The sequence below is a fragment of the Daktulosphaira vitifoliae genome, unplaced genomic scaffold, assembly GCF_025091365.1.
Source record: "Daktulosphaira vitifoliae isolate Bord-2020 unplaced genomic scaffold, ASM2509136v1 Scaffold_1, whole genome shotgun sequence".
In the NCBI taxonomy this organism is placed as follows: Eukaryota; Metazoa; Arthropoda; class Insecta; order Hemiptera; family Phylloxeridae; genus Daktulosphaira; species Daktulosphaira vitifoliae.
In genome coordinates, this window is record NW_026099572.1 from 37,798,400 (window position 1) to 37,824,501 (window position 26,102).

The 26,102-nt window shown below is 30.1% G+C and overlaps 2 protein-coding genes across 4 annotated transcripts in view; both read left to right on the top strand.

Annotated features, from left to right (window-relative positions):
• The window catches only part of LOC126895460 (hemicentin-2), a 45,052-nt gene extending 24,898 nt beyond the window's left edge, over positions 1–20,154 (top strand). Inside the window, exons 2-12 of one of the 3 annotated variants that reach the window (XM_050667322.1) lie at positions 12,458–12,644; positions 13,021–13,481; positions 13,971–15,146; positions 15,238–15,821; positions 15,934–16,086; positions 16,454–16,757; positions 16,838–17,015; positions 17,728–17,903; positions 18,149–18,319; positions 18,381–18,563; positions 18,637–20,154. In XM_050667322.1, coding sequence (XP_050523279.1) covers positions 12,458–12,644; positions 13,021–13,481; positions 13,971–15,146; positions 15,238–15,821; positions 15,934–16,086; positions 16,454–16,757; positions 16,838–17,015; positions 17,728–17,903; positions 18,149–18,319; positions 18,381–18,563; positions 18,637–18,818 — 3,755 coding nt within the window. In that variant the 3' untranslated portion in view covers positions 18,819–20,154. The remainder of the gene's footprint in view (positions 1–12,457; positions 12,645–13,020; positions 13,482–13,970; positions 15,147–15,237; positions 15,822–15,933; positions 16,087–16,453; positions 16,758–16,837; positions 17,016–17,727; positions 17,904–18,148; positions 18,320–18,380; positions 18,564–18,636) is intronic. The other 2 variants (XM_050667323.1, XM_050667324.1) reach the window with 2 other exon arrangements.
• Positions 20,155–21,579: 1,425 nt separating this feature from the next.
• On the top strand, positions 21,580–25,529 carry LOC126895463 (uncharacterized). Its single transcript, XM_050667332.1, has 3 exons — positions 21,580–22,071; positions 23,274–23,618; positions 24,486–25,529. Exons 1-3 carry the CDS (start codon positions 21,820–21,822, stop codon positions 25,296–25,298), a joined length of 1,410 nt encoding a protein of 469 aa, XP_050523289.1. The 5' UTR covers positions 21,580–21,819; the 3' UTR covers positions 25,299–25,529.
• Positions 25,530–26,102: the final 573 nt, after the last annotated feature.

The window sequence follows — 26,102 nt, forward strand, 5'->3', positions numbered from 1 at the left end:
TTTCGGCGAACGTTGCGTGTTTTTGTCGTACAAACCTCCTGTAATAAAAGTAATCTGTGTGCTACTGTCAAATTTCCAACGATTCGTTTTATTTAAAAAAAAATAGCGTTTGAATATTAAAAATGAGCAATTGCTGCGATGCCAGTGGATTTTCAATAACAAGAATATGCCACGGCAGATGCGAAATTATGAAAAAAAGAGGTAACCTATCCAGTGGTAGTGGTGCTCAAGTGGTGCGTACCGAATTTTGGTATATTTTGAACAACGATAATAATAAATAGGCAGCAGCTGAATAGGCCAGAGCCATTGAAGTGTGAACCCCCGAGAATCGATCCGCCGACAATTATATGCGTGTAGGGTGTGGAAATTTGATTTCTTTGTGTTGTCCGTTGGCCGTCTGCTGCGCCTCCCTCCTCTCGAAAAACCAACTTGGAGAAACGGTAATGGAAAAAATGCACCCCGCATTTCTTTACATTGTGTTGACCCGAGTAATTTTCTTATTCGCCTAATAACAACAATTGGGTGTAGGTCCTCTCTGTAACCGACAGGTATCGATGACGCTGACCGTGTACATTTTATTGTTATTTTCCACGGCAAGCCAGACGATACTAGAGAGGGTCCAACAACGACTCGCCTTTTACCGTTTGAACGCCATGACAGATGTATTGCACGTGTTATTTTCCTCGCGGCTCAACTCCTACACCTCTCCGTCTGTTTTAGGTGGTATAGCAATTTTTCAATTCCGCCGCCCCTCTCCCGCCTTATCTTAAATCAATTCCTAGGGACTTATCAAGATAGGAAAACGTTTGACATACGGTACAACTTCGCGATTTCGTTTCCCCCGTTTCGTTTATAACGGTTTTACATTTGCCATTAAGGGCTGATTTTTGGGGTGCTATGAAATAATGGCGTTTATTGTTTGCGAGATCCGAACGTTTCACTTACTCTCGACGGTTTGCGTTTTAGAACAATAAAAAATAAAATAAAATGCGTCTAGCACGTCGTTTGCGATTCTTATTTTAAAAACGGTCTATACAGAACACGAAAATTCTTGAAAGAACTACTTCCGAGTAGTATAAAAAAATTATATTATGAATAATAATTCACAAGGTTTGCATATTTCAACTTGTTTTTTTGTAACATTCTTTCATCTAAAACACTACACGGATTGAACAAAATAAAAGTAGTATTCAACTCTCAGAACTTTGTAGTTTCACTGAATGCGCAAAGGATTTTTTTATTTTGTAAAATTAAGTACAAGTCAGGGATATATTTTATTGCTTTTAGTATTAGCGGCGGTTTCTGTAAAACTGAGTATTAAATTTATATTGGTAATAGCAATCAATCGGTATTGTATTCGAACATCTTTTTGCGAATGTCGGCGCATAGGTCTACAAAAGAACACTTGAAGTAATCAATTGGTTTCCGAGGGGTCTAATAAGTTTTAGTAGTCAATTGTCATTAATATTCTGCTGGCAAACGAGATGTTTCATCGCGTCTTTGCCTGTGCTCAATGGTCTGTGAAATATCAAAAAGAGCCTTTTTTTTTCTTTCTATTAAAATCAAAAATGAATTTCGCATATACCTGGGCGTTACTTCAATGCTGTTGTACCACCACATGCTGCGTGCTTATGGTTTTTTCTTGCTGCGACCCAAAATCTTAAAACTACTCCTCCCCCTCTTTGTGTCCATCAATTTATTGCTTCGAGTACCGCCTGATCCCACCGTCGTTATTGCTTTAGTCCTTTATTATTACAGTTTTTAAGGGAATTTGTCAAGTATTTTATTGAAGTACCGTACGGACAATATTTTTAAACTATCCGAAAATATTCATTGTACAAAAGCGAACGATTGTACTTTCTACTATATCATATACGAGCGTGTAGTGTATATTTTTATGGTGTGTATCTACCGATATCTTAGCCGCGGGGGCCTGTTGTGCTACTTTTCGTGTGTGTCTGAATGTTGTTCTCCGTTTTTCGGCAGCGTCGGACACTAACCGCCGGCCCATTAAAACTGAATAAACGATTTCATTTGACCGAAGTGCGGCGACTGTACTCGTGTGTAAATGTGGTCGGCGAAAATGTTGGATAGTGAAAATAATATAAGGCTGGCCCCAAGTACGATCTCAAAAACGTATACTTACACTTGAAGATGTGCAACAAAAATAGCACTATAATTTCCTTTAACCGATTTCGCTATTGTTTTATATCAATTTGGTGCACTTGCAACAATAGTCATTGTTCTGTCGATAGTTTTGTAATATATAAATGTCCAAGAACTTAGTTTGACTGGTGCCTATTACAAAACGATGTTACTAAAACGAATTACAAATCGACAGTCTATATTTTCTGCGCAAGTGTTTGTTTTTACACTATTTTGCAGTCTGAAAACCTCACAATGATAATCCCGTGTTTTCGTAATGGAATAACGTGTTTAGCCATCCTCGAGGGTCGAAAAGGGTTCAAATTGCATGCTCGTTTGGAGACAATTTAACCTCGGGATAGATTGTTGTGGAAAATTCATTCTTGCGAAATCTTATAAATACAAGTGCCGCCATTACTAATTACAAAGTTCACTAATTTTATACACAAAAGTTGTTGTCCGGATGGGATTTATAATTTTGAAAAGCTATTTAATAAAATAAAATTTCCCGTGAAATTATTTATATGTAAAAAAATTATTAAATTGGCCTGTTGTATTCAAGCGACTTGTTTTTGTTGGTATTGAGATTTAAATTGAGTTTATAAAAGGTAAAAATAACGGGTGTTTTAATGACATTAAAATTCGGTATTAAAGCAATGTTTATCTTCATTAAAAGAAAAAACTTCCCTTCATCTTGTTGTTTACAGGGTTACGGAGGGATTGGGGTATTTTAATTTTTGTTTGGTAGTAAATATTCTCTTTTAATCATGGTTTATTCATTGCATATTTTTTTTTGTTCTAAACCAGCAATCATCAATTAATTTTATCTTTGAAATCCCAAATGACGTTTATTTGTATTAATTTATCTGTACAAAATTCAATTGTTTTGAACTTTTACTTTTTTAATTTATTGGAAATCAGTAATGTATTAACTGGTAAAAACGTGTTGGGCTCAAATATTTGACAATTAATATCATTATATATAAACGTAATTTATTTAAAAAATTTTGATTCTATTTCCACCTATGAATGAAAGCGTTATAAAATATTTTATTAATAAGACATCAAAATAAATTATTTGCTAAATTTTTGTGATTTACACTCAATCGAAAAAACAAAAAACGCGTCTTGCAAATATTTAGTCCCCTTGAGAAAACATGTATTTTGTGTTTACAAGAATTTGTTTAAAAAATAATTGACGTATAAACTACTTGAGTGATGAAAATATATAAAATTCATGTTGTATTCACTTACGAGTATTTTCTCCCTTTTCGTTTCTCGTTAAAAAAATATTTTTTTTAATTATACAATGTATTATTTCTAATTAATTATATTGTACTGTTAAAATTGTAAATATTTCGCCAAAACTTTGTTATCGGCCAAATAAAAATTGAAACTGTTGTAAAAAGTTTTCTTCTATCTTAGTTTTGGAAGATATTCTTTAAATGTATAATACAAAGATAATTTTGTTTGTTTTCAACTTTTAGTAATAACAGTAACATAATACAATAAAACGATCTCAATAGAATAAACGACTTTTTCTGCAAGTTTAAATTTCCCACTTGGAGAAAATGAATACTTTTTCTTCGGTCTCCAATTATTAAATGTCTTGGGAAGAATGTTGTTATATAAAGTTATAACGTAAAAATTAAATTTCACGCTAATAAAATGAATTTAATTCATCGATAGTCTGTACGCATAACGTAACGAGAAGTGTGTTTTGTCTTTTACCTTAAACTTTCAAATACACGAGTTGTTAAGTGGACATCAATTTCACTTGTCTCTTGTGCGAGATAACAGTACGTGCCTTGCATATCTCCTACGTATATCAAACCCACGCCAATATTGGACTAATAGAAAAATACAATATAGAGAATCCCGACATCTAAGTGTTTTTAGGCATCAACTGTCGGCATTACGTTCACTTATATGTCTACACCATGGACAATTATAATGTCTTCTACTATTGTAATTAATTTTACTTCGAGTTATTACTCCAATGACCCAGTGAAAGTTTTCTGAAAACTAATGAGGGCAGAAAAAACAATGAATCATTACATGTACTTAAAGGAGTGTAGCCGGCGAGGGTCTGCTGGAACACTACTGTCGCTAGTGTCAACACTTAAGCTAGACAAATTGTTATGTGGTGACATCGCCAAGTTTTTATTTGTGTTTAACCGCACTTATCACACACCAAATGTGTTTCGAATAGGTAAACAAACCTTAGATTTGATTTTTAACCAACTAAACACCGTGACACGTAAAAAATATTCTCCTGTATTTTGTAGTTTTTAGAATTTTTGTCCTGGTTAAAAACGCCTCTCTTGAAAAAACACCTTACGGATCATTTTATCGTGTCGTTTCACCACTTATTTTCCTAAAGGTATTTTTAAACTACGTTACACAAAATGGCTTATTTTCACTGCGAAATCAGAAATTACCTAATTCACGAGACGTGTTTTTGTAAATTTCGTTTAAAGCTAAATATTTTGGTCTTTGGGGAGTGGGATCCCCTCTCCTTTTGTAGTAATTCGTCAGCGTCGCTGTCAGCAAATAAATAAAAGTAAGGAAGAAGGGGTAAGAGCAAGTTGTCAGAACAACGAGAAACGGCAATATCTCAAGTCTCAACTGTTTGAAAAGTAGAAGCTCTTCAGCAACAATACGCAGATGGCACTTTGCGTTTGAACACAAATAACCACATCGCACACACAACGAAATACAAAAGCGCCTCCGACGGAGAGGATAAATAATGAAAATCTGCGGGAAACACCAAATCCCCGCGGAAAAAAGTGTAGGAGGGTGGAACGCTCGTCTAAGTGGATTAGGGCGAGTTTTCGCGGATAATCTAATAGAGACGTTGTCGAATATCAATCGCGTAAAGGGACAGCAGCCCATTGTTGCTGGACAGTGTGCTGCGCTGCGGCCGCTTCTTCGAACAGCGGACGGCGCACGCGGCGGACTGCCGCGGAGCAGTGTGATTACCATAAACGACTACTTGCCGTGTACAAACCGGCAACATTTTCATGTCCATATTATGAAATCCGGTCTTTGGGATTTTAACCTCGCCAAACTATATACTCGGTAGCGTGTTAGTTTTTAATAATAATTGCTATCGTGCGAACCGATACTGGGCAATGAAACGCCGTGAGAATGAGTACGTTTTCGAATCTGTTGCACTAGAAATAATTACTCGAAGACGGCCGCCGCGTAACATGTGCGGTTGGGGGTAAATGTCCCCGTGGACACATCCATCATACCATTATAATAAATGCACGATTGCACCCCGTGCACTTGCTCAATTTTATACAAGTGCTCGTCATTAGATGGCCGCGCGCTCTGATGCGTGTCGGCGTGGGAAGTGCGTGCTGCGCCCTTTGCGCCGTATAGTACTCGCGTCCATCTGCTCGCGGATTATCCGCACCCCTTCTGTGCCTTTAACTGATTTTCGAGTGTTTTTCCTATCGCGTAACGAAACACCGCGACCACAGTATGTCATTTTTTAAGGTTCAGTCCTGCAATCCTCCTGTATATCTGATCATAGTTGCCATCCCCGGCCAAAAAAGTATTGTGGGTTAATTCGAATCGAATGATTAACTTCTATTGTAATTCAACCTATTCATAACACCCTCTTCGAACAATTAAAATAAAAATCTATATCGATAAACGGCCGTATTTAAATAAAAATGAGGCGCGTTTTCGGCTAGGCATTTTTTTTTACGTTGTATGAATTCAATATGCGGATAAATTTCCAGTGAGTTATTACTGCAATTAAAACTCGTACGTGTAACTTTCTCACTAATAAGAAAAACGATAAATTATATCGCGTGGTAAAGTGATGACCTTCTGTCCCGAATAATGCGGACAACTGCAAGAAAAATACACTGTTATAAACCGCCGTGTGGAAATCGAAAATTTTAAGGGTCTCTGAAACGACCGTTTACTAAAAAAATTAATTTTATCGGTATTTAAAAGACGACGTGTTTGTGTCGCGTGTAATGTACCGAACACAACCACTTGGCTGCCAGTTAAAGCGAAATCGTCAAAATAATCTACACGACATCACGCAATCCCTTGTATATTGTTTGTTTTTTTTTGTCTTGGAATCGTCCCCTATTTGCTACTTGTCATTACTTTTGTACGTATCGTAACACCAACAGTCGGAGTGTTATGATTTATTTGCCGAAGAAAAAACGGCACGCGATTTTAAAGGGATTACGTGCTTTGTATGTTATACGCTTAAAGAAATGCGATATCCATGACACTTAACAACCCCCTCTAATTCTTGGAATTGATGTGACGTGCGTTTTACTATTCCACTTGTCTAATAATCTTTTATTTTTTTTACAGGTAAATATAATTGTATTGGAAAAAAAAAATGTTGTGCGACCGGTATCGCGGGTATGTAAAAGTGTAAATATATACAAATATAAATGTATTTGAACAAGAAGCGGCTTTTTTTTCAACATGGCGTACACGATGCTGCATTTCTTCGACGCGGATAGAACACAGTGGTGTGGGGTTACGATCGAGTTGTTTTGGGAGTCAACCGGTTTATCCAGAGCAACGAAAATATGCTAATAATATTAATATTGTAATATGAGTTGTTATTATTATGCAGTATTTATATGTATAAAATACTATTTCGTATATCGCATCCAGATTTACGTGACCTGTTTTACAAGTCGCTTATATATTTTCTTTTGCATAAGCTCAGTATAACATTAAAAAACTCATTTAATATGTCAAGCGCGATACCTATTTATAGTTATAACATTCATAATTGATATCGTGATTATAAGTTTGGTAGTAGTTTTTAAACGAAATACATTTTTATATACTTGAAAATAATAGTTGGGGATCAAATAGAATATAATAAAATATTTATTTTCAGGTTAATTTTAAGTTTTACTAGAAATACCGTATAGTTTATAAAAATACCTTTTACTAAAAATAATGATTTAATACACGTCGTTTTATTATGATTCCTCCTCATATTATTATTATTTACATAAGGTTACAAAAATATGTATGCTTTGATCATTTTTAGTTCTCGGAAATTCATTTCATAATAAACTTAATGATAAATTCAACGACACTAATCATTTTCTGTGTAAACGCATAGAAAACTAAATTATAGATTTCAGTAAAGATCCAATTTGTCAAAATATTATCTAGACAAAATTATACATTATGAAGTATTCTACAAACATCCTCGTAACTTGATTCGAATAAAGCAATTTTATTTGTAGTTTAGTCTAACTGAAATGTCATTGGATCTCGTACGTTTGAACATTTATTACCATGTGTGCATTATTAACGCCTAGCTGATTCGATATCATAATTGTGTTTGTGTTAATTTCCCTCGTAAACGATAGTTAACAAATTATTAATGTACTTTGACGTTAAAATAATGGTGCTGTGTACTGCATATTGACAGGTGATTATTTTGAAAAAAAAAACGTCTGATGACATCGTTCGTCGAATGGGATTTTAGCGGACGTTTGATTAATAACAACTTTCCGAAACCGCCTACACTACAATTTGTGGATGCAGTGCATAAATTATTAGTTTTGATTAAAACCTATAGAAGGCGGTCAGAAAAGTTTACGCTCGTTATTTATGGCGGTCATAGTATTATGGGTCATTTTAAACCTTGAAACCCTTCTTGTATTTTCTTTTGTCAATTATGTTTTAAGCCTAAAAATTATAATAAAGTGCAAGGCTGGAGCTCAGTAATTCGTTACCGTAGAGTCATCACGTCGACCTAACGGATGCGTGAATTCCACGTAAAAAGAAAATATGACAGGAAAGAAATAAAGATAAACCGTAAACTTCCCGGGGAAAATAGCACTCGCTACCCCAAGTTTATATACAATAATATTTTATTCTCGGCTCGTATGTGTGGTAGATACAAAATAAATTGACCGAAGTGATGCTCAACTTTGTTTTTCATCAAGACAAAGCATATAGATAGATAGTTGGCGGTAAAGGTATCATTTGGATTCATGGATCGTAACTGACAAATTCTTATCGAACTAGCTGATCATATTTCCCCGACTTTCCCAATAAACCCCAAACGGTATGTAATAAAGAATATATTACTGATGCTATTGAACAAGAATTGTTGCTAAATTTAATCTTATAAATATTTTACCGACATTTTTTTAGTCAAATCATTTTAGTTTCTACTAGTAAACGTAGTTTTACCACAAAAAGTAAGTTCTATCTACCAAATGTTCATTCAATGCAAAATCAATAGTATCTCGCTGAAAAGTTCAAATTCATTTATTGAAAATCCAACTTTTATCAACAATTTAAAAAAAAAACTCTATGCACTAAACTAATAAACAATATCTATTTCTTATCTTCTCTAAACACACTCCAAAAAGAAAAAGAATCAATGTGCATTAAGTGTTTATATATTTTCCCGTCTTGCGACTCCATCAAATGTCTCGCGTTGGTACATTCGCCATTTGGTTGTATGTATTGCGTTGTGTCGATATTACTGTGTAAATAATTTATCAGAAAATTTACTTTTTACGCTTGGTAATGACAACATTATTTTTCACCGCTATTATAAATGTATGTAGAAAAGTTTTACGTCGTCTTCAGGAGTCACTTAGTAAAAAGTTGTATTTTTACTTTCGTGTCTAATACAGAATAAAAAATAAAAAATCTATAGTTTTTTAAAGTAGTATTTTGTATGAGACGATTAATTACTCTTGCTGTTTAAATATGTATTTGACGCTTCCTTGAAGGCGGCTGCCGTAACCTTACAATAACAATTTATTATTCTAAAATATTTGAACTCTAGGCGATATTCATCTATGATGAAACTATATCGCCTAATTCAGACTATGTGACCAACAGACCATAAAAATTGAAGGCCGTCGGTTAAAGCAGATGTTAATAAAACGTGAAAAGATAACGTATATCGTCACAACCATCATACTCATCATGATAATCGTCGTCGTTAATTATTATTGTTTGCCAGTAGCTATTTAATAGTTGCATTTTATTTTTAATTTTATTTTCACTGCCTTTATGTACACGAGGGGTGAAAATAACGTGTTTTGTTTTCCCTTGAACAATGTTTGATTGATGAGCGATTGGGTTCTTTGAAATTGTGATTCATCATCAATCTCCACACATTATCATAATATATTTTTAAACTATGTTTTAATATATTTTCGTATATTTTTAATTTCAAATTGATAATTTAATTTTTGTTTTTATTAAAAACTGTATTATCGCATCAGTTAAGTTATTCTTATAAATATACTAAACCATCTAAAATATCATTATTACTTGACTATAATATCAAATGTCGTTTTTTGTGAATGACCCATCAAAAATGTGTATACGCAAATTCAAACACATCTGCCAAGTGAACAAACATAACACACAATATCAGCCTATACCCCATATGGTTTTGTTTTACAACGACAAAGCATTCTTCTGGGGTTTGCTAGTCGTTCAATAAATTATTTGTAATTACTAAGCGTGGAATGACTTTAAAAATTCTTTTTTACCCTTCGCAAGAGTTGAAGGGTTGTTTTAAGTAATTAATTTTCTTTTGTACTCACATTTCTCGTCATAAATATCCACCGACCAACCCTTAGACACAATAATAAGATTCTTCTATGACTCCGATAGGGACCTGAACAAAGACCTAATCTCGATTCATTTTGAAAAACAAATATAAATAAAACATAATAATGAGGGTATTGCAAAGGTCGAGTTTTACATGAATACTAATGGTTAAGTGTTGATTGCAGTAGTGTTTAAATATTTCACTATATTATACAAATTCATTATATAGACTGTTGGAAAACTACATAATTTTCATTATTATGAATTTTAAGATTTGATACAAATACTTCACTTAATTAGTAAAATGAATAATAATTTTAACTATTATTTATACTTCTATGGTATTTTTTTTATGTACGTTATTCTTAAATACATTCAATATCTGGTAATAACGATATTATTTGTTTTTAATTTAGTGGAAAATTAATTACAAATACACATTAACCAGTACCTTTACCCTACTGCCGCGTACATTATGTTATTCAAACGTTATGTGGCTAAGAAAAATAAAATAGGTGTGTATAGTCGACCATAGTAGAGTATAATATTTAGTCGTTTTAATCATTTTCTGTTGATAAAATAACGTTTCGACAAACTTCAACTGCTGTTATTACACAATTAAGTTGGTTCTTAGCATTTGATTTGGTTCGAATTCATAACAAAAATTATACACCTACCTACCGCCTGACTGGAGTAGAGAAGGCGTGTACTCAGTACACTACTTCGTTGAAGTCATTTCATTATGCCGCTAGAATAAGGGTTGTTAAAAAATGAAATAAAAGAACAATGCCATGTTGTGATGAGTCTAGGCAACAGGTGCCGGGATACATCGTTATCGATAGAGCCGCTGCCGCCTTGAGGGCGAAGGGCGTGAAACCTACTGGCCGCCGTTATAACTGCTCGGGCAGATGTTGCGTCGCACCTGCCCACCTCTTGTATCTCCTCGCCGTTAGGCTGACCCTCAGGCCATCGGCACTGATTAATCATGATGACCTTGGAAATCGGTTTTTATATAAAGAAGAGGATGCAGGTCTAATCAAAAATCAAATCTAGGTAATAGTACTTAGATGTAGTTCGCTTTTATCTCTCCAGTGTATAATAAATTGCGGGCTATCGACACAAAAGGTCGTCGTTACCACCCCAACATATCGACTAAAATATTAATTGGTATTCGTTTTTGATAGTCCTAAAACGATTAAAAATAAATCGTTATGTATGTGCGTTTTTAATTTAAATCAAATCGTTTAATGTTCATGTTTTTTTTTTTATTCTAACACGATTCAGCCGATAAATATTCGGTGCACTGAACTACGCGTACTACGGCAAATGTGTGTGTACGATAAGGAGACCCCAATGATTTCTCTCCCGGACTATGTCGGATCGAAAACAAATACTACAAAACATATAGTGTATGATCGTTACAAAGAAATGCCGAGTGGTCTTGTACTTCCCCTAACACCCCTTCGCGTATAACCCTAACAAACCATAATATTTCATTTCAACGGCCATAGTGTAATGTTCACACTCAGTACGGGCAACCGCATGACATCGTTCCTCTCCGCCACAATGTAACCGCGGTAACCCTTTTATGTAAAATACTTAGTCTCTTGGTACACATATCCGTTGTCGCTCAGTACTTCACTTAAAACGACGGACGATGCTGCGAATGAGAAGAATGTGTCGCCGTCACCTTGTGCATTCGTGATGACGAATTTGTAATGGCTCTCAGTGCCGGTCCTGTGAATAGTCAAACAGCGTTAGAGGAAAAACGATTCCATCATAGACACATTCACACGTTGTACAACAGCGGCGGTTTTGACCCACCGTATCTGATTTGGTTACCTTCGTTATTATGAATAACAATGAGCTTAAAAATCGACTATATATTCTCGAACACTCGGAAAATAACGTATACACATGCAAGAGCATAGTGATGTGTATTGTCTTCGCAGTCGTTAGGTATGGTAAAATGTGTACGTCTATTGTTGACTGCTAGGCAACATTCGCTTGGACGAATGCGTACAGTGGTTACAAAGTGTATTACTTGAAAATGTCCTAAGATGGTCAACAAAATGTCATCCGAGTTTAAATTATAAGCGTAATTTAAAAATACATTTTCCAATATGGTTCAATTCATTGATTTTATCGTTTTTCTTTACTGCGTATTTATAAATAGTTTTTTAAGAAAAAAAACGACAACACTAATAATTGTGGATTACTCGGAGGTTTTTTATTTCTGAATTTTATGTCATAAAACTGTTCATTGGGATTGATCTTGATTATTTTTCATTGTTAGCTATTGAACTGACACCATCTGTTAAACATTAGATTTATTGGTTACAGTAAAACTTGTCAAACTTCAATTGTGCGCACATGTTGATCATGAAAACAATAGTAACTTTTCTTGATTACCATTTAATGTGCTTACTGTTAGAAAATAAAGATCCGAAGATTTCTGGCTGTATGTAGGCGGAGTAGCGCCCCCCGTAGTTTTAAGTGGTTGAATAATTTAAGAACTACACTTTCATGCAAATGCATTGTTGGACTTTCTTTAACCAACCCATTTTAACCCAGTGGAGGATCCCGGGTGGTTAACTAATGACGTTTTGTAATTACTTTACATTGTGTTGTAGAATTACAAATGATATTTAACTTGTAAACATTTTCATGCGGAGTTCTCATAAAACAACGAGTGAAACTAACGATATTGTTTTTTCAGGATGGTCATGTTTAGGCCAGGAAGGAATGACAGACACGAGAGAAGGTGAAGACATTGCGTTAAAGTGTCGATTTAACGGACAGCTGCCGTCTACAGTACAAGATACTCAATATTATTGGTTGAGGACAAATAAACATAACCAAGATAACGTAGCTATTAAAGCCACACCATTAGAGGGCAACTATAAGTAAGTGTCTTTGATACAGTTCTTGCAAAATGTTTATATGAACCATCAAACAAACGACCCAGCAAATTTTTTTATTTATAATTAGGTTCTTGAATTATGTTTTGCGATTATATTTTTGTACGTCCGTCTTAAATTTACAGTATTTTATTAGTAATTTATTACATTATTTCATTTACAATTCTAATGAATTAATAAATAATGAAATAATGTTTTTATAAATAAAAATTAATTTCTGACTTTATTTTTTTGTTTGTTTCGTAGGCGGCTCTTACAATGTATAAAATGTTTACATGATTTTTTTTCTTGGTTATTTTTATACGTTAAATTCTTTATATTTTTTTGCAAACTAAGTAAAAACAATTAATTATCTTTTCAGGCTTGATTTCCGTCCAGAATTGGGAATTTATGATCTGTTAATTTCAAATTCAACTTATGAAAGGGATAACGGAAAATTTGAATGTAGACTGAAAGCAGCTGGTACAGGCCGTGAAATCCATTCCCAAAGTTTTCAAATTACAGTACTTACACCTCCTAGTCCTCCACGTATTTCGCCTGGACCTAATCCAGTAGCTACCGAAGGACGTCCACTAGAACTGTCCTGTACCAGTACGGGCGGTAGTCCCGACCCCGTCATTAGATGGTACCGAGAAGGTGTTCAAGACCCAATTGAATCGGTTACTCGAATTGGCAATAGCAATAAGGAAACTGTGACGTCTGCAGTGATTCAGGTGACACCTAGTCGCGAAGATGACGGTGCAGTTTTCAGGTGCGTGGTATGGAATAGAGCTATGGCAGAAGGTATAAAATTGGAAACGCGAACCACTTTAAGCGTAAATTGTAAGTACAATTAATGCATTATGTTTTATAGTTACTAAAAATAATTGAAATTGAAATGTTTAAGTAAAATGTTAAACTCATAGCTTTATTTATCGCTGAGAATAGATTTGTATATCGATTTCAATGACTCAGCTTCATAGGACATATAGCAATTATACAGATTGATAGACGGCTGTTTATAAACTATCGTGACAAAGTATCACGAATCCTTTTTAAAAGAGGAAACCCTAGAGATTTATACACCGTCTGTACTAAACAGAATAAACCATATATCCGCTTATTGCTGCTAGCGCATTAGCAGTTCTGGTGCAATCCTAATTGGTGTACTAAACCCAACCGTATATTGTACCAAAATAAATATACTTACATTTTTCAATGTACATTATAAACACATACTTTGTGATAACATTTTATTTTTACATTTTGTACTTCCTTGCGTTTAAGTTTTCAAGTTTATGGAGTTTTACTGAGTTATATTTACTTTTACAGATTATCCACGTGTACAAATAGGCCCCGAAAACCCTCTCCGTGTCGAAAGAGACGATTCTATTACACTGCAATGTAATGTAGACGCCAAACCTCGAGTTAATAATGTTAGATGGATGCGTGATGATCGTTTTATAGCCACCTCATTTACTCATGTTATACAAAAAGTAACCCCTCAAGATGCTGGTACATATACTTGTATGGCTGACAATGGTCTTGGACAAACTCGTGAAGCTGAACTTGTGCTTGACGTACAATACCCTCCTCAAGTGACTGTAGAAACCGGACCCGGCATGGCAAGGCAACGCGAAGCTGAAGAGGGTGAAAGTATAACAATTCAGTGTAATGTTTCTGCTAATCCTCCCCCAGTTTCTGTGGAATGGATTCGAGAAGGACGTCCTGATTTTCGTCAATCTGGAGAAGTTCTTCGCTTACCTAAAATAACCGCTGATGCTGGAGGTGTTTATACTTGTAGAGCAGTCAATATTCTTTATCCTTCATCTTTAACACGCCAAAGAGTCAACCGCATTGGAAACGCATCTGTAACCTTGCTGGTTCGTCATAAACCAGGCATGTCCAGAATTACACCAGATAGACCTGTTGCGACTGAAGGTACAGGAGTAACACTAACATGCTCAGCGTCACCTCCTGGTTGGCCAACGCCTCAATATAAGTGGTGGAGAGAGTTTGACTCCGCCAATCCATCAACTAGTACTACGATTTTAGCCAACGGACAAAAGTATACAATTCAATCTGTTCATCTTGGAAGTGAAGGCCGTTACAAATGCCAGGCGTCTAATGAAATGGGAACAGGAGAGGCAGCTTCAGTCCAATTAACGGTCCATCACGCGCCAAAATTTGTTACTAAATTACAACCTCATGTTACTAGACGCGCTTCTGATATAGGATTCTCAGCTATCTGCGCTGTTCAGGGTAAACCAAAACCTTCGGTAACGTGGTATAAAGATGGCAAAGAAGTTTCACACGAATGGTTTGATGTAAGCACGGATGAAACTGAAAATCAAAATGGAGTGACAACTGTTCATAGTACGCTTAAATTCCATGGTAGGGATAGACCCCGTGGTAACCAACTAGTTCCATCAGACCGCGGTGTGTACTCTTGTTCCTTTGAAAATGATGTCAAGAAAGTTGAGTCTAGTATGCTCTTGAGAATCGAACGTGAGTTATTTAAACTTTTGATTAAAGCATTATTTATTTTATACTTAATATTAAATATTAATATTATGTTGTTAATCTCTATTTTTTACAGATGAACCAATCGTATTACATCAGTTCAGCAAAGTAGCCAGTGATTTATATGAAACAGCTGAAGTAGTGTGCAGAGTTCAAGCATATCCCAGACCTGAATTTCAATGGAGTTACAATACTCACTCATCGCCATTATTGGCTGGTAGTGATGGTCACTATGAGATAAATACTACAATAAACGAAAGTGGTGGAGATATTTATACCAGTGTACTGCAAATATCTAATCTTAGAGAAACTGACTATGGTGACTATCACTGTCGTGTTGCTAACACACTAGGAAGTGTACGACCAACAATTAGACTTCAACCTAAAGGTCCTCCAGATCATCCAGAAAATGTAACTGCTCTAGAAGTTGGTCATCATAGTGTAGTTTTACAATGGAATAGTGGATTTAATGGAGGAGTAGTTAGTACTAAACACTATGTGAGTTACAAAAAAGTTGTCATGGATGATAACGAGGTTGAAAATGATTGCTATACCGCTAAAAAATCAAATCAACCTGAGAGATGGCAGGAATTTGACTGTCAAACTAAAAACCCTTGTAACATCACAGACTTGGATCAACATCAAAATTATTTGTTCAAGGTAAATAATTCTAAATATATTAGCATTTCATATAAATTTTTTGGGATAACTTGAAATCTTATTTTATAAAAAATTAATAATTTTACTTATGGCCTTCTTTTACATTTTTCAGGTTAAAGCTTACAATAATAAAGGACATAGTGAATATTCACAAGAAACAATTGTTATGACAAAAGTTGATCGTATTCCAGCACCTCAACGTGTAACTTTTGATCCTGAATCGCATGCTTTAACTATAAACATTGGAGCTACATGCTTACAATTGGTATTTTTTTTTTTTAATTATTTATGAATTAAATAAAACCTTAAAAACATACTTCTAATGATGATATTATGATTTTTAATTGTTTTTTTTATTAAAATAACTGTTGGGTAATAGTCTATATTTCACTTAATAATAGATAATATGTAAAAAATATTTAACTTTTTTTTTTTTTTTTTTGGAAGAACTCATTTAAGTTATCTAATATAAATTGAAACTTTAATTTAAATTGATGATCAAATATTTAACTAAATATCAAATATTTGAGAAATTTTGTTTTAATACTACTTGATATATAAAAATAAAAAAGCCACTTTTAGAGATTTGTACCTAGTTTTAAAATTCAAATGTCTATTTTATTTGATTTTAGGTTGGGGTTGTTGAAGCTATAATTGGTAGTTCTAGTTCTCGAGAAGATTGGCATTTAATCGAAACTTTGCCTTTAGCAGTTAGTGGTAGTACTTCTACACACCGTGAGGCAACTATCATATCATTAATATCTCGTCGCCAAAGTACTGGAGCTCGATCATTAGATAATGATGACATAAACTTAATAACCACTAGTGAAGATGAAGACGACCCCATTGATAAACCAATTGATGATGTTCGCATTAGAGTAAGATTGTGTTTACGGTCCAGTCAAAACACTTGTGGCGATTATACAGAAGCAGAAAGTAAGTGAATAAACCAAATGTTGTACATCAAAAATTTTATATTACAGTTGCTTTTATTTACAAATTTTTCAAAATTTTAGTTGGTGCAAACTTTGTTAAAGAACAACAAGCTATTGCTACATCAACGTTGATTGCATTGATTGTATCATGTGTTGTTTTCATTCTATTCATAACACTTTTATTTGTATTTTGTCGTTGCAAACGTAATAATACTGCAAAGAAAAGTACCAGCAAAGATTATGAAATGGATTCCTCAACGTAAGTTTTATAGTTCTATTATTTTAAAAATAATAACATAACCTTTGTAATTTTAAATAAAAAAACAGAAAAATTATGTTAGAAATAATTTGTAATTTTTTTTAAATTATTTGATTTGTTTGTACTTGTGTATTTTTTAACTTTTATCAATTAGATGTTTAAAAAAATTAATTATTTAATGCTTTTTACAATTTGATAAGTTAACAAATTATGAATAGTTGATTTTTTTATCTTTTTAAAATGCGAATTTTTATATAAATCATTTGTTTTTAATAATTTAAGAAATTACTATTTATTGGGAAATTTTTTGTTGGGTAATTATATTTTATTTATAGTATTTTTCTGGGTTCTATTATAAAATGTGTTAGTCATTTTGTATTTTTGTGTTTTACATAATCCTTTCTATTTTCACACGCTACCTTGGCGTTATTGTAAATTGGTAAGTATTATTATTTTTGTAATTAGAGTGTAATAATTTAGGTGTGTCTTATTTCATATTTTTATTCTTGAAACTTAATTTATTAAATACTTTGAAATAATTTCGCTGTGTTAGAGAACAAATCTTTACATTTTAAAATATTATTTAAAGCAATTTAGGTTTTAAAAGTTTTGCCTTTTTTATTTTTGCAAAAAGTTTGAGAAATGTATTGAAATATTACAGATATATATTTTATTTTCTGATATATTAATTTTATGTTTTGATTTTTTACAGTGTTCATCCTAGTATTATACATGGACCCCCACCTTATACTGAACCAGGCCTTGAAAATAAGGCTTTACAACAATCTGTAGATTTAGTTCATGATGTTACAAAAAATGCTGTTTATGGATCTCAAAATGATTATAACACATATCATACTAGCAATGGATTACGTCAAAATGGTGAATGTAAGATTTGATTAAATAATATAAATTTCAGCTATGTTAAAATTTCTTAATATTAATTATTTATTTTTATTGATCACTATGAGAAAAAATTTAATGTTTTGTTAAAAATCTGTTTTCTATTTTTATTTAAATCATTCAACAAACTTTTATCTAAAATCTTGTTTTGTGTATATTTTATTATAAAATCAGTTAAAATTTTTTTTTCTTTATTTCTTAACATTTGTAATATTAATTTTTATTCTTAGGGGTTAATGTTGGATATGTAGAAAATAGTTACTCAAATTCAAATAATGGAGGTTCAGTTAACTCACAAGATTCTTTATGGCAACTTAAAATGGGTGGAAATGGTAGTACAGGAGGAACTCATATATCTAGAGATGATCATTTACAAATACCTGACCGTATGAATCACTATGGTAAAAATAAATTAAATCAAAATTTTTATTTCATTCAATAATAAATAACTAATTAATTTAGGTGGCTATGATCCATTAACTCATGGAGGTTATGGAAATATGGATGACTATGCTCATTACCCACAACTCACATCTGCAAGCCCAGATTACAGTACTCATAGTCATATTCCATCAAGACAAGATTATATACACAGTGGACATCTACAACCTGTAGATAAGACCCGTAGAAGAGATCCACATCTTGGTAAATATTATAATATACTAATAATATTTAAAAAAACCAATAATATAGCTAATTTTGGTAAATTAAATTATAGAATCACCATATGGCGATGTTAGTGGTCTTCCAGATCCTTATTTAGAACAACTGATAGACAATGAAGAACACATGAAACCCCCCCAACATCATTTATCTATGCCTTATGATGAAAGCCTTGAATCTGGATATTCGACGCCTAACTCACGGACAAGACGTATTATCAGAGAAATTATTGTTTAAACATCTGTTGATATTTTTGTATAGTGTTTAACTTTTAATTACCTATTGTAATTGTTGTTGTACATAATTTTATGTCATTGTATTGTTATGGCGTCATCAGATCTCAACATTTTTTTATGCTCAACATCCACAATTTGATTTTATTATGGACTTTGTATATTAGTGTGTAATTATTTTCCACTTTTACTACACTGCCTTTTATTCTTTAAATTTATGTATGCCTATTGGTTTTTATTTCAGCCATGTGTCTTTTCTTTCAAATAATGTAGTTCAATAAAAATTCTTATAAACTGTGATGTAGGTGATGTATCTTTTTAACAAAGTAGCAATTAAAGTTTGTTAGTCAATGATTTACTCAATTTAACAATTTAATTTTCTTTTATATAAATTACAATTTTAAAGATCTATTTATAATCTTTAATTAAATGTATACATACATTTTATATACTAGTATTAATTTAAATGTTTCACCATTACCACATCTTATCATCTAAATACACAGGAATAATTTGTAAAATATGTTTGTTAGAAAAACAATTTTCATTATCTTTAAATTTAAACATTCAATAATTATTAATAAAAGTAATTATATTAAAATTAAGATTATGTTCCTAAATTTTTTTCTTCTGACTAATTTTAAAGGATCAATTTTGTTAATTTATCAATAATTTTAAGTTCAAATTTTGTTTTTATTTATAGTCGTGTTCAGACTTGAGACTGTTAAATTTTATCTATATTTCTGCCTTTCTAATATACACTCTAAAGTTAACGATTTCTAAATTTTCATAACTAGTATTATTCAGTTAGAAATTAGTTCCTAAAAGTACACCCCTTAAATTAAAATATGGAATTTAATGATAAGAAATTATTGAGTGTATATTAGTAAGTTAAGAACATGGTGAAAATATAATTAAGAAAAATTTACTGTTGTTTTTTCAAAAACAAGTATATTTGTTAACTCTGTGCCATTATAAATAATATTGTAATAATTAACTTAAATATAAATGTAAAATGTATGATATTTATATATACATAAAATTATATAATTTACATATTGCATATTATATTTTGGGATTTATATATCCCATCATAGAGGTTCAGATAATACATATATATAAATAAAGAGAGAGAGGGAGAGAGTTTCATTAAAAATTATTATAATTTGACTGCTGCAAATATTTTTTTCTTATTTTTGTTTATTATTATTTTTTGTATATTTTGTTTTTATTTATGGTGTATTAAATTATTATACTTTATAATATAGCTACTTGTAAAAATGTACAGATGTATCATAATTTATAACATTGTTTTAAGCTTAATATATCTATTTCTGAGATTTATTTTTATGAAGAAACTTGTAAAAATCATCATTTTTGTATACAACTATATTGATTATTAATAATAGTAATGCACAATTCAACATTGGTGCATTTTCTTAAATATGTCTTAAGAAAAATATTTCCAGAGTATTATTTTTTATTAAAATTGTTTTTTTTTTTTTAATTAAGTTTTCTGTTAGTCATTATTCTTCATTGTGCAATGAGTGGAGTATTTTACTGAATAAATAAAAATTTATATAATTTAAAAGAAAAATTTTGTTCATCAAACCCCTATGTTTGAGTATAGATCATCTTGAAAGTTAGTGCCCTTTCTCGAACACCCTAATAATTATTTCCTAATCAGCATGAATAATATTTAAATTATAAATAACTATAACTGAGAAGATAAATGTTGAAATAAATTCATTTTTTGTAAAATCTAATTTATTCAAGGTTGAGATATTTATTAGATTGTACTGTTTAATTATGTATAATATAACATTTTTACAGCTCATTTACGTTATTATATAATAAATTAGAGGTTGTAATAAATTTTAATAATTAATTTTTTGACGATGACCTTAATGTATTTTACAAGCTACATATTTTACTACTCTAATCTGAAAAAGTTTAACTATCTACATTATTATCTTTCTTTAATTAAGGTCCAATAGAGAAAAATGGTTTTCCTCTAAGTACTGTAATATGGGCGTCTGTACAAAGTGAGAGCTTTTTAGCAAGATAACATTAGGAATAAATGTAGTATAGTTACTTTTCCTATTTTATAAGATGACGTCACATAACAGTTGTAGTTTATTATAATTTATTGGAGGTCTTAAAAAATAATAAGTATTTGAAATGCACAAATTTACAGAGGCTCGGATTAGGGGGTACGAACGACCCAAGGGCTATCATAAATTTTACTAGTTTGTCATAATTCAAGACATTTAGTTTTCCGGTTTTTTTTGCTCATCACTCATGGTAACAATATTTTTTATAAAAAGGACTTGCTGTCAGGCAAATATATATAAAGATCTTATAAATAATATACAAATATAATTGCACAGTAAATAGATTTTGATTTACAAGCATGAAGCCATATTAAACAAAAAAAGTGTAAAATACACAAAATACGTATTTAAATTGAAAAATTCATTAAAATACCTCTATCACTCTCATTTCCTTTAAAATTCCTGTACTTCAATAAAAATTATTTGAATAAACAAATTTTGCTGTCCCTTGTAATTTTAAATTAGTAGTAATACTCTAAAGGATATTAATTTATCTCTTAATTGACCTAAAATAAAAATAACTTAATATTTGGGATTACACCATTTAAATATTGGTCTTAATGTGATAAAATTAGGAGCCAATTTTTATCTCAATACAAAGAGTTTTCTTTTATTAATATTGTAAACAAATTTTTTACCTGTTATCAATTAGTAAGTCGGTTAACTCTTCATACTTGAGTTAATTAAGTATTGTATAGACTAAGTTATTAACACCGGGTATACGTATTTTGATTTATGAAGTATTTAACTGTTATTTTATTTTTAATGACAAATAATTAATTTTAGTTTTATGATGATCTTGAGAAAATCAAGATTTTCACATTTTCAGTACAGCAATCAATTGCTATTAATTTCGTTAATTTTTTTCTAATCAAGTAAAATTAGTAAATTATGGACAAACATACTTCAAAAAAACGATCATCAGACGTTTTAAATATAATACATGATGATGATGTATCCTTTAAAAAAATTAAACCACATCATTTAGAAGGACAAACTTTAAATGAATTTTTTGAAGGAATGAATGATTATGAAGAAATAAGTTACAAATGGTCTTTAATTTCTTTGATTGTTTATGAATTACTTATTATTATAAGAAATAATAGCCATAAAACATCTACTGAAATTCCCCAAAATGAACAAGTAAGATAGTTATGTAAATATTTATTTCACATCAACTTTTTTATATTCTAATAATAGGGCTAACTAAAATATTTTTTCCAGTGCTATTAACTGTGTTTTAAAAAATTGTCTTAAAAAATATTTCCCTTAAAATATTTAACTGTTTTTTATTTCCTTTGTCTATTGTCCCTGAACTTAAGATAAAAAATCTAATAATAAGTGTATTTCTTTCTTTCAATTTTGAGGTGTTCAATTATCAATAATTTTATTATTAAAAATAGTAGCATACAAATATCCAGTGAGTTCATTCCTATTATGTTATTGAACAGACAAAATACATTTTTTGCAAGTCATGGAATAGGTTAATCAACAAAAATTGCCTTGTGTAAGAGTATATTTATCAGAAATAATTTTTATACATTATTTTTGTGTTATTATTTAGGATCTTTTGCAAACACACATTTTTTATAAATTTTGGATTTATAAAATTATATTTTTAATAATAATTATTATTAAATTATAACCTAATTTAATTAATATAATTATCTATCTACTAATTATCTTTTTTAATTAATTTAATCAATCAGTTTTAAATTTATTATTTTAGTCTATATATTAATTTTTATAAAATTATATTTTTTTAAAACAAAATACAGTTGATTTAATGTTTACACTTTAGTACCTCAATATTTACATAAATTATTATTTTTAAGTAAGGTCTTATCTAAATTACTTGTTACTTTCTTAAAATTAGCAAAATTAAAAAATATTAACATATTACATGGTAATATGAAGCATCCAGTGTATATTTGAAGTATGGTAGGGCTAAGTGCCAAAAATTATAAAAAGAAAAAATTACTATATCAAAATAATCTAAATATATATGTTAAAACAATGAAAAGAAATTTAACTTCAATAAGTATTTTAAATTATTAATTATTATTTAAACTATAGTGAGCACCTTAAGAATGTTCTCAATTACTCTTTATAAAAAATTTTGTTTTTTTTTTACCTCCTGAAAGAAATATTCTTGGTATTTAATTGGCCCAGCCTCTTCAAATATTTTTATGATTGTTATATTTGAATCAAAATATTTTTAAATTAAATTTTCAATCTAATTTTTTGCTGCTTTTAGATTTTTAAAGATTTTTACATTTTTAATTAAATACTAGATTATACATTTAAAACCTATGTAAAAAAACTTATTTCAATTTATATTTTAGAAAAAAAATGTTGACAATCACCAGTTTTCAAATAATACTGAAAATCCAACAATTTTATCAAATAAAAGTGATTCTACAAAGAAGCAAAAATATTCAAAAAGCAAAAAATTTTTGTCTGACATGGATATTTTGAAAGCTGTCAATGCAGATAAAATGACTAGTTTTAAATATACTGTAGAAAATTCTATTTTAAATCTTAAAGAATTTGATGTATTCATTAATAAGACTAGTGATATTTTATTGCAATCTGAAAAAATTCAAGAATGCGAGAAATTAAAAGATAACGTAAATTGTCAAAACATTACAAAACCATCAAAACTTAATTGCGAAAAACAACAAGAATTGGTAAGTATTAAAAAAATAAAACTAATTATTCAATAAAAACATTAAATATAATTATAAATTTTGTTGTTTTTCAAATTATGCTATAATGATAGAAAAAGTAATTTATAGAATTTAATTTTGTTCTATACAAAGATTTTAAAATCAATTTGTGATGGATGCATGTTACTAACACGTAAAGAGTCTAAATGACTCTCTTGGTCATTTTTTATTCTTTTGAAATGTAGACAAAAATATTTTAGAACACTTAAAAGATATGAATGTACCTGTGGGATTGACTAGAGCTCACTGGTAATATCTTATAATACAATAGCTGTTTGTTCATATGTGATGAATGGGTTAATGGTCAGTAGATTTTAAATTTCAAGTAATGTTTTAAATAAATGAATAACCTATTAATTTAATTCACAATTATAATATCATAAAAGGGTAATTAAAAAAAAATTTGAATTGATCATTAAAAATTTGAAAATCATATAGTTTAAATATTACTTATTCCAATCTAAAGGACCACCTAAATTAGAATAGATTTCAAGAATCATTTGTGGTCTTAACAAAAATTTTAGTTCATTGATTTAAATTTAAAATTAAGCAAGTGTTCTAAAAGTATTAATTGAAAAGTTTTAAAGTTATTATAAAATAAAATTACTAAAACATATAATAATTGCTATAAAATCTAAAAAGTAATATTTCTCATGTAATGTAAAATATTTTGAATATTTTTTTCTGAAATATAATTGATAATACTTAAAAATCAGAGTCTAGCTTTTTATATTATTTATATTAAACAAGTTTTTAATTTCAAGTTATTAAAAAAAATTAAATTATACATTTTGTGATTCTAATAAATGTAAAAAATTTTTATGGCAGGTTAACCATCAAATTATTTGTTCCTCAAAAAAAGCAGATAAAAACAATCATGTTGTAAAATTACCAAAGAAAAATACTAATGTATTATTAAATTTATTATTAGAAGAAAATTCAAATTCAAAACCAAGTCACAATTCAAAATTACTAAACTACTTAAAATCTCAATGTGATTTAGATATTAGGGGATTAAATATCCCCGGGTCTAAACCATTGTCATGTCCTTGTAATTACTGTATTTTTGTTGATAACTTACCAAAAAATGATTCTATAGCCTATAATTTTGTCTCAAAAATGAATAATAAAACCTACAATTCAAACATTAGTATAGATTCTAATCATTATAATTTGCATAATAATAATTTTCCTATAGAAAATACATCTAAGTTGGAATGTAATATTTGTGCATGCAATAATATAAGTGGAATGAGAAACAATTGTCCATGTGCTAACACAAGACCAAGTACAAATTACCATAATCAATCGGATTATATTAAAAATTCAAATAAAGCTTGGGTTGATGATCTTACTTTATTAATTAAGCAAAATCGTTTTATGTATGAAATTCGTGAAGAAAATACCATTTATGATTCTATTGAATCATATATTAATATTTCTGAAATTATGAGTGAAGTATATAAAGCAGCTGAAAAAATCAAGTCCCATCTTCCATTGTGTAAAATTTGTGGGAAGTCTAAACCATCATATTTATCTGAATGTGATTGTTCAACGAACAATGCTGAAACATTCAATTATATTATAAATCAAAATGAATGTTATAGCCCTAATTCTTTTTATAATGACTATCAATATTAATTTATTATTATTTTTAGTATAAAATAAACCCCAAAAAAAATTTACTTGATACTTTTTCTCCATTCCTTATTTCAATGCATAAATTTTTGATTACCTAATTTGTTATATTTTATTGAATCTTTTTCTCATTGCATATATATATATATATATTGTTATTTGATTATCCATTCTTAATTTTAATTTAATTCATAGTAAACTTTAAATAATAACAAGTATTTATTAGCGTAAAAATAAGTATTTATAAAACTCATATTTAGTATTATGACTTAACATGTCAGTATTAGTTAAACTGTTATGACATAACTTTTTTAATTAAGACATGTGTACTGATTTGATTAACAAAATTAATTTCAAACTTAAAGTGTTTGTATTTATGGTTTTAAATTTTATTTATATGGAAATATAATTATAATTAATTTAACTAATCATGCTTTTGGATTAATATTTATTTATTTTGAACATCTTTCAATGACAAACTTCAATATTTGCTGTAATTGTATGTAAATGAATAAAATGAAAATTTTGGCTTTTTTTATAATTATTTTTACTTGCATTTAGTGTTTTTAATTTTTTACAACAAATTTCAAGGTATTGATATAGGTAAACAATTTTAACTTTTTTTATTATATATATATATATTACACTCTGAAAAACATTTCTTGTATAATATAACAAAGAAGTTTGTATTTTATTTATTTAATTGTTTATGACAGTAACAGAGAACATTTTTTTCTTCATTATAGCATACATTTCTTTTTTCTTTTTCTGTATCCTGCAAATATGTTTTTACTTACATGTACTTAT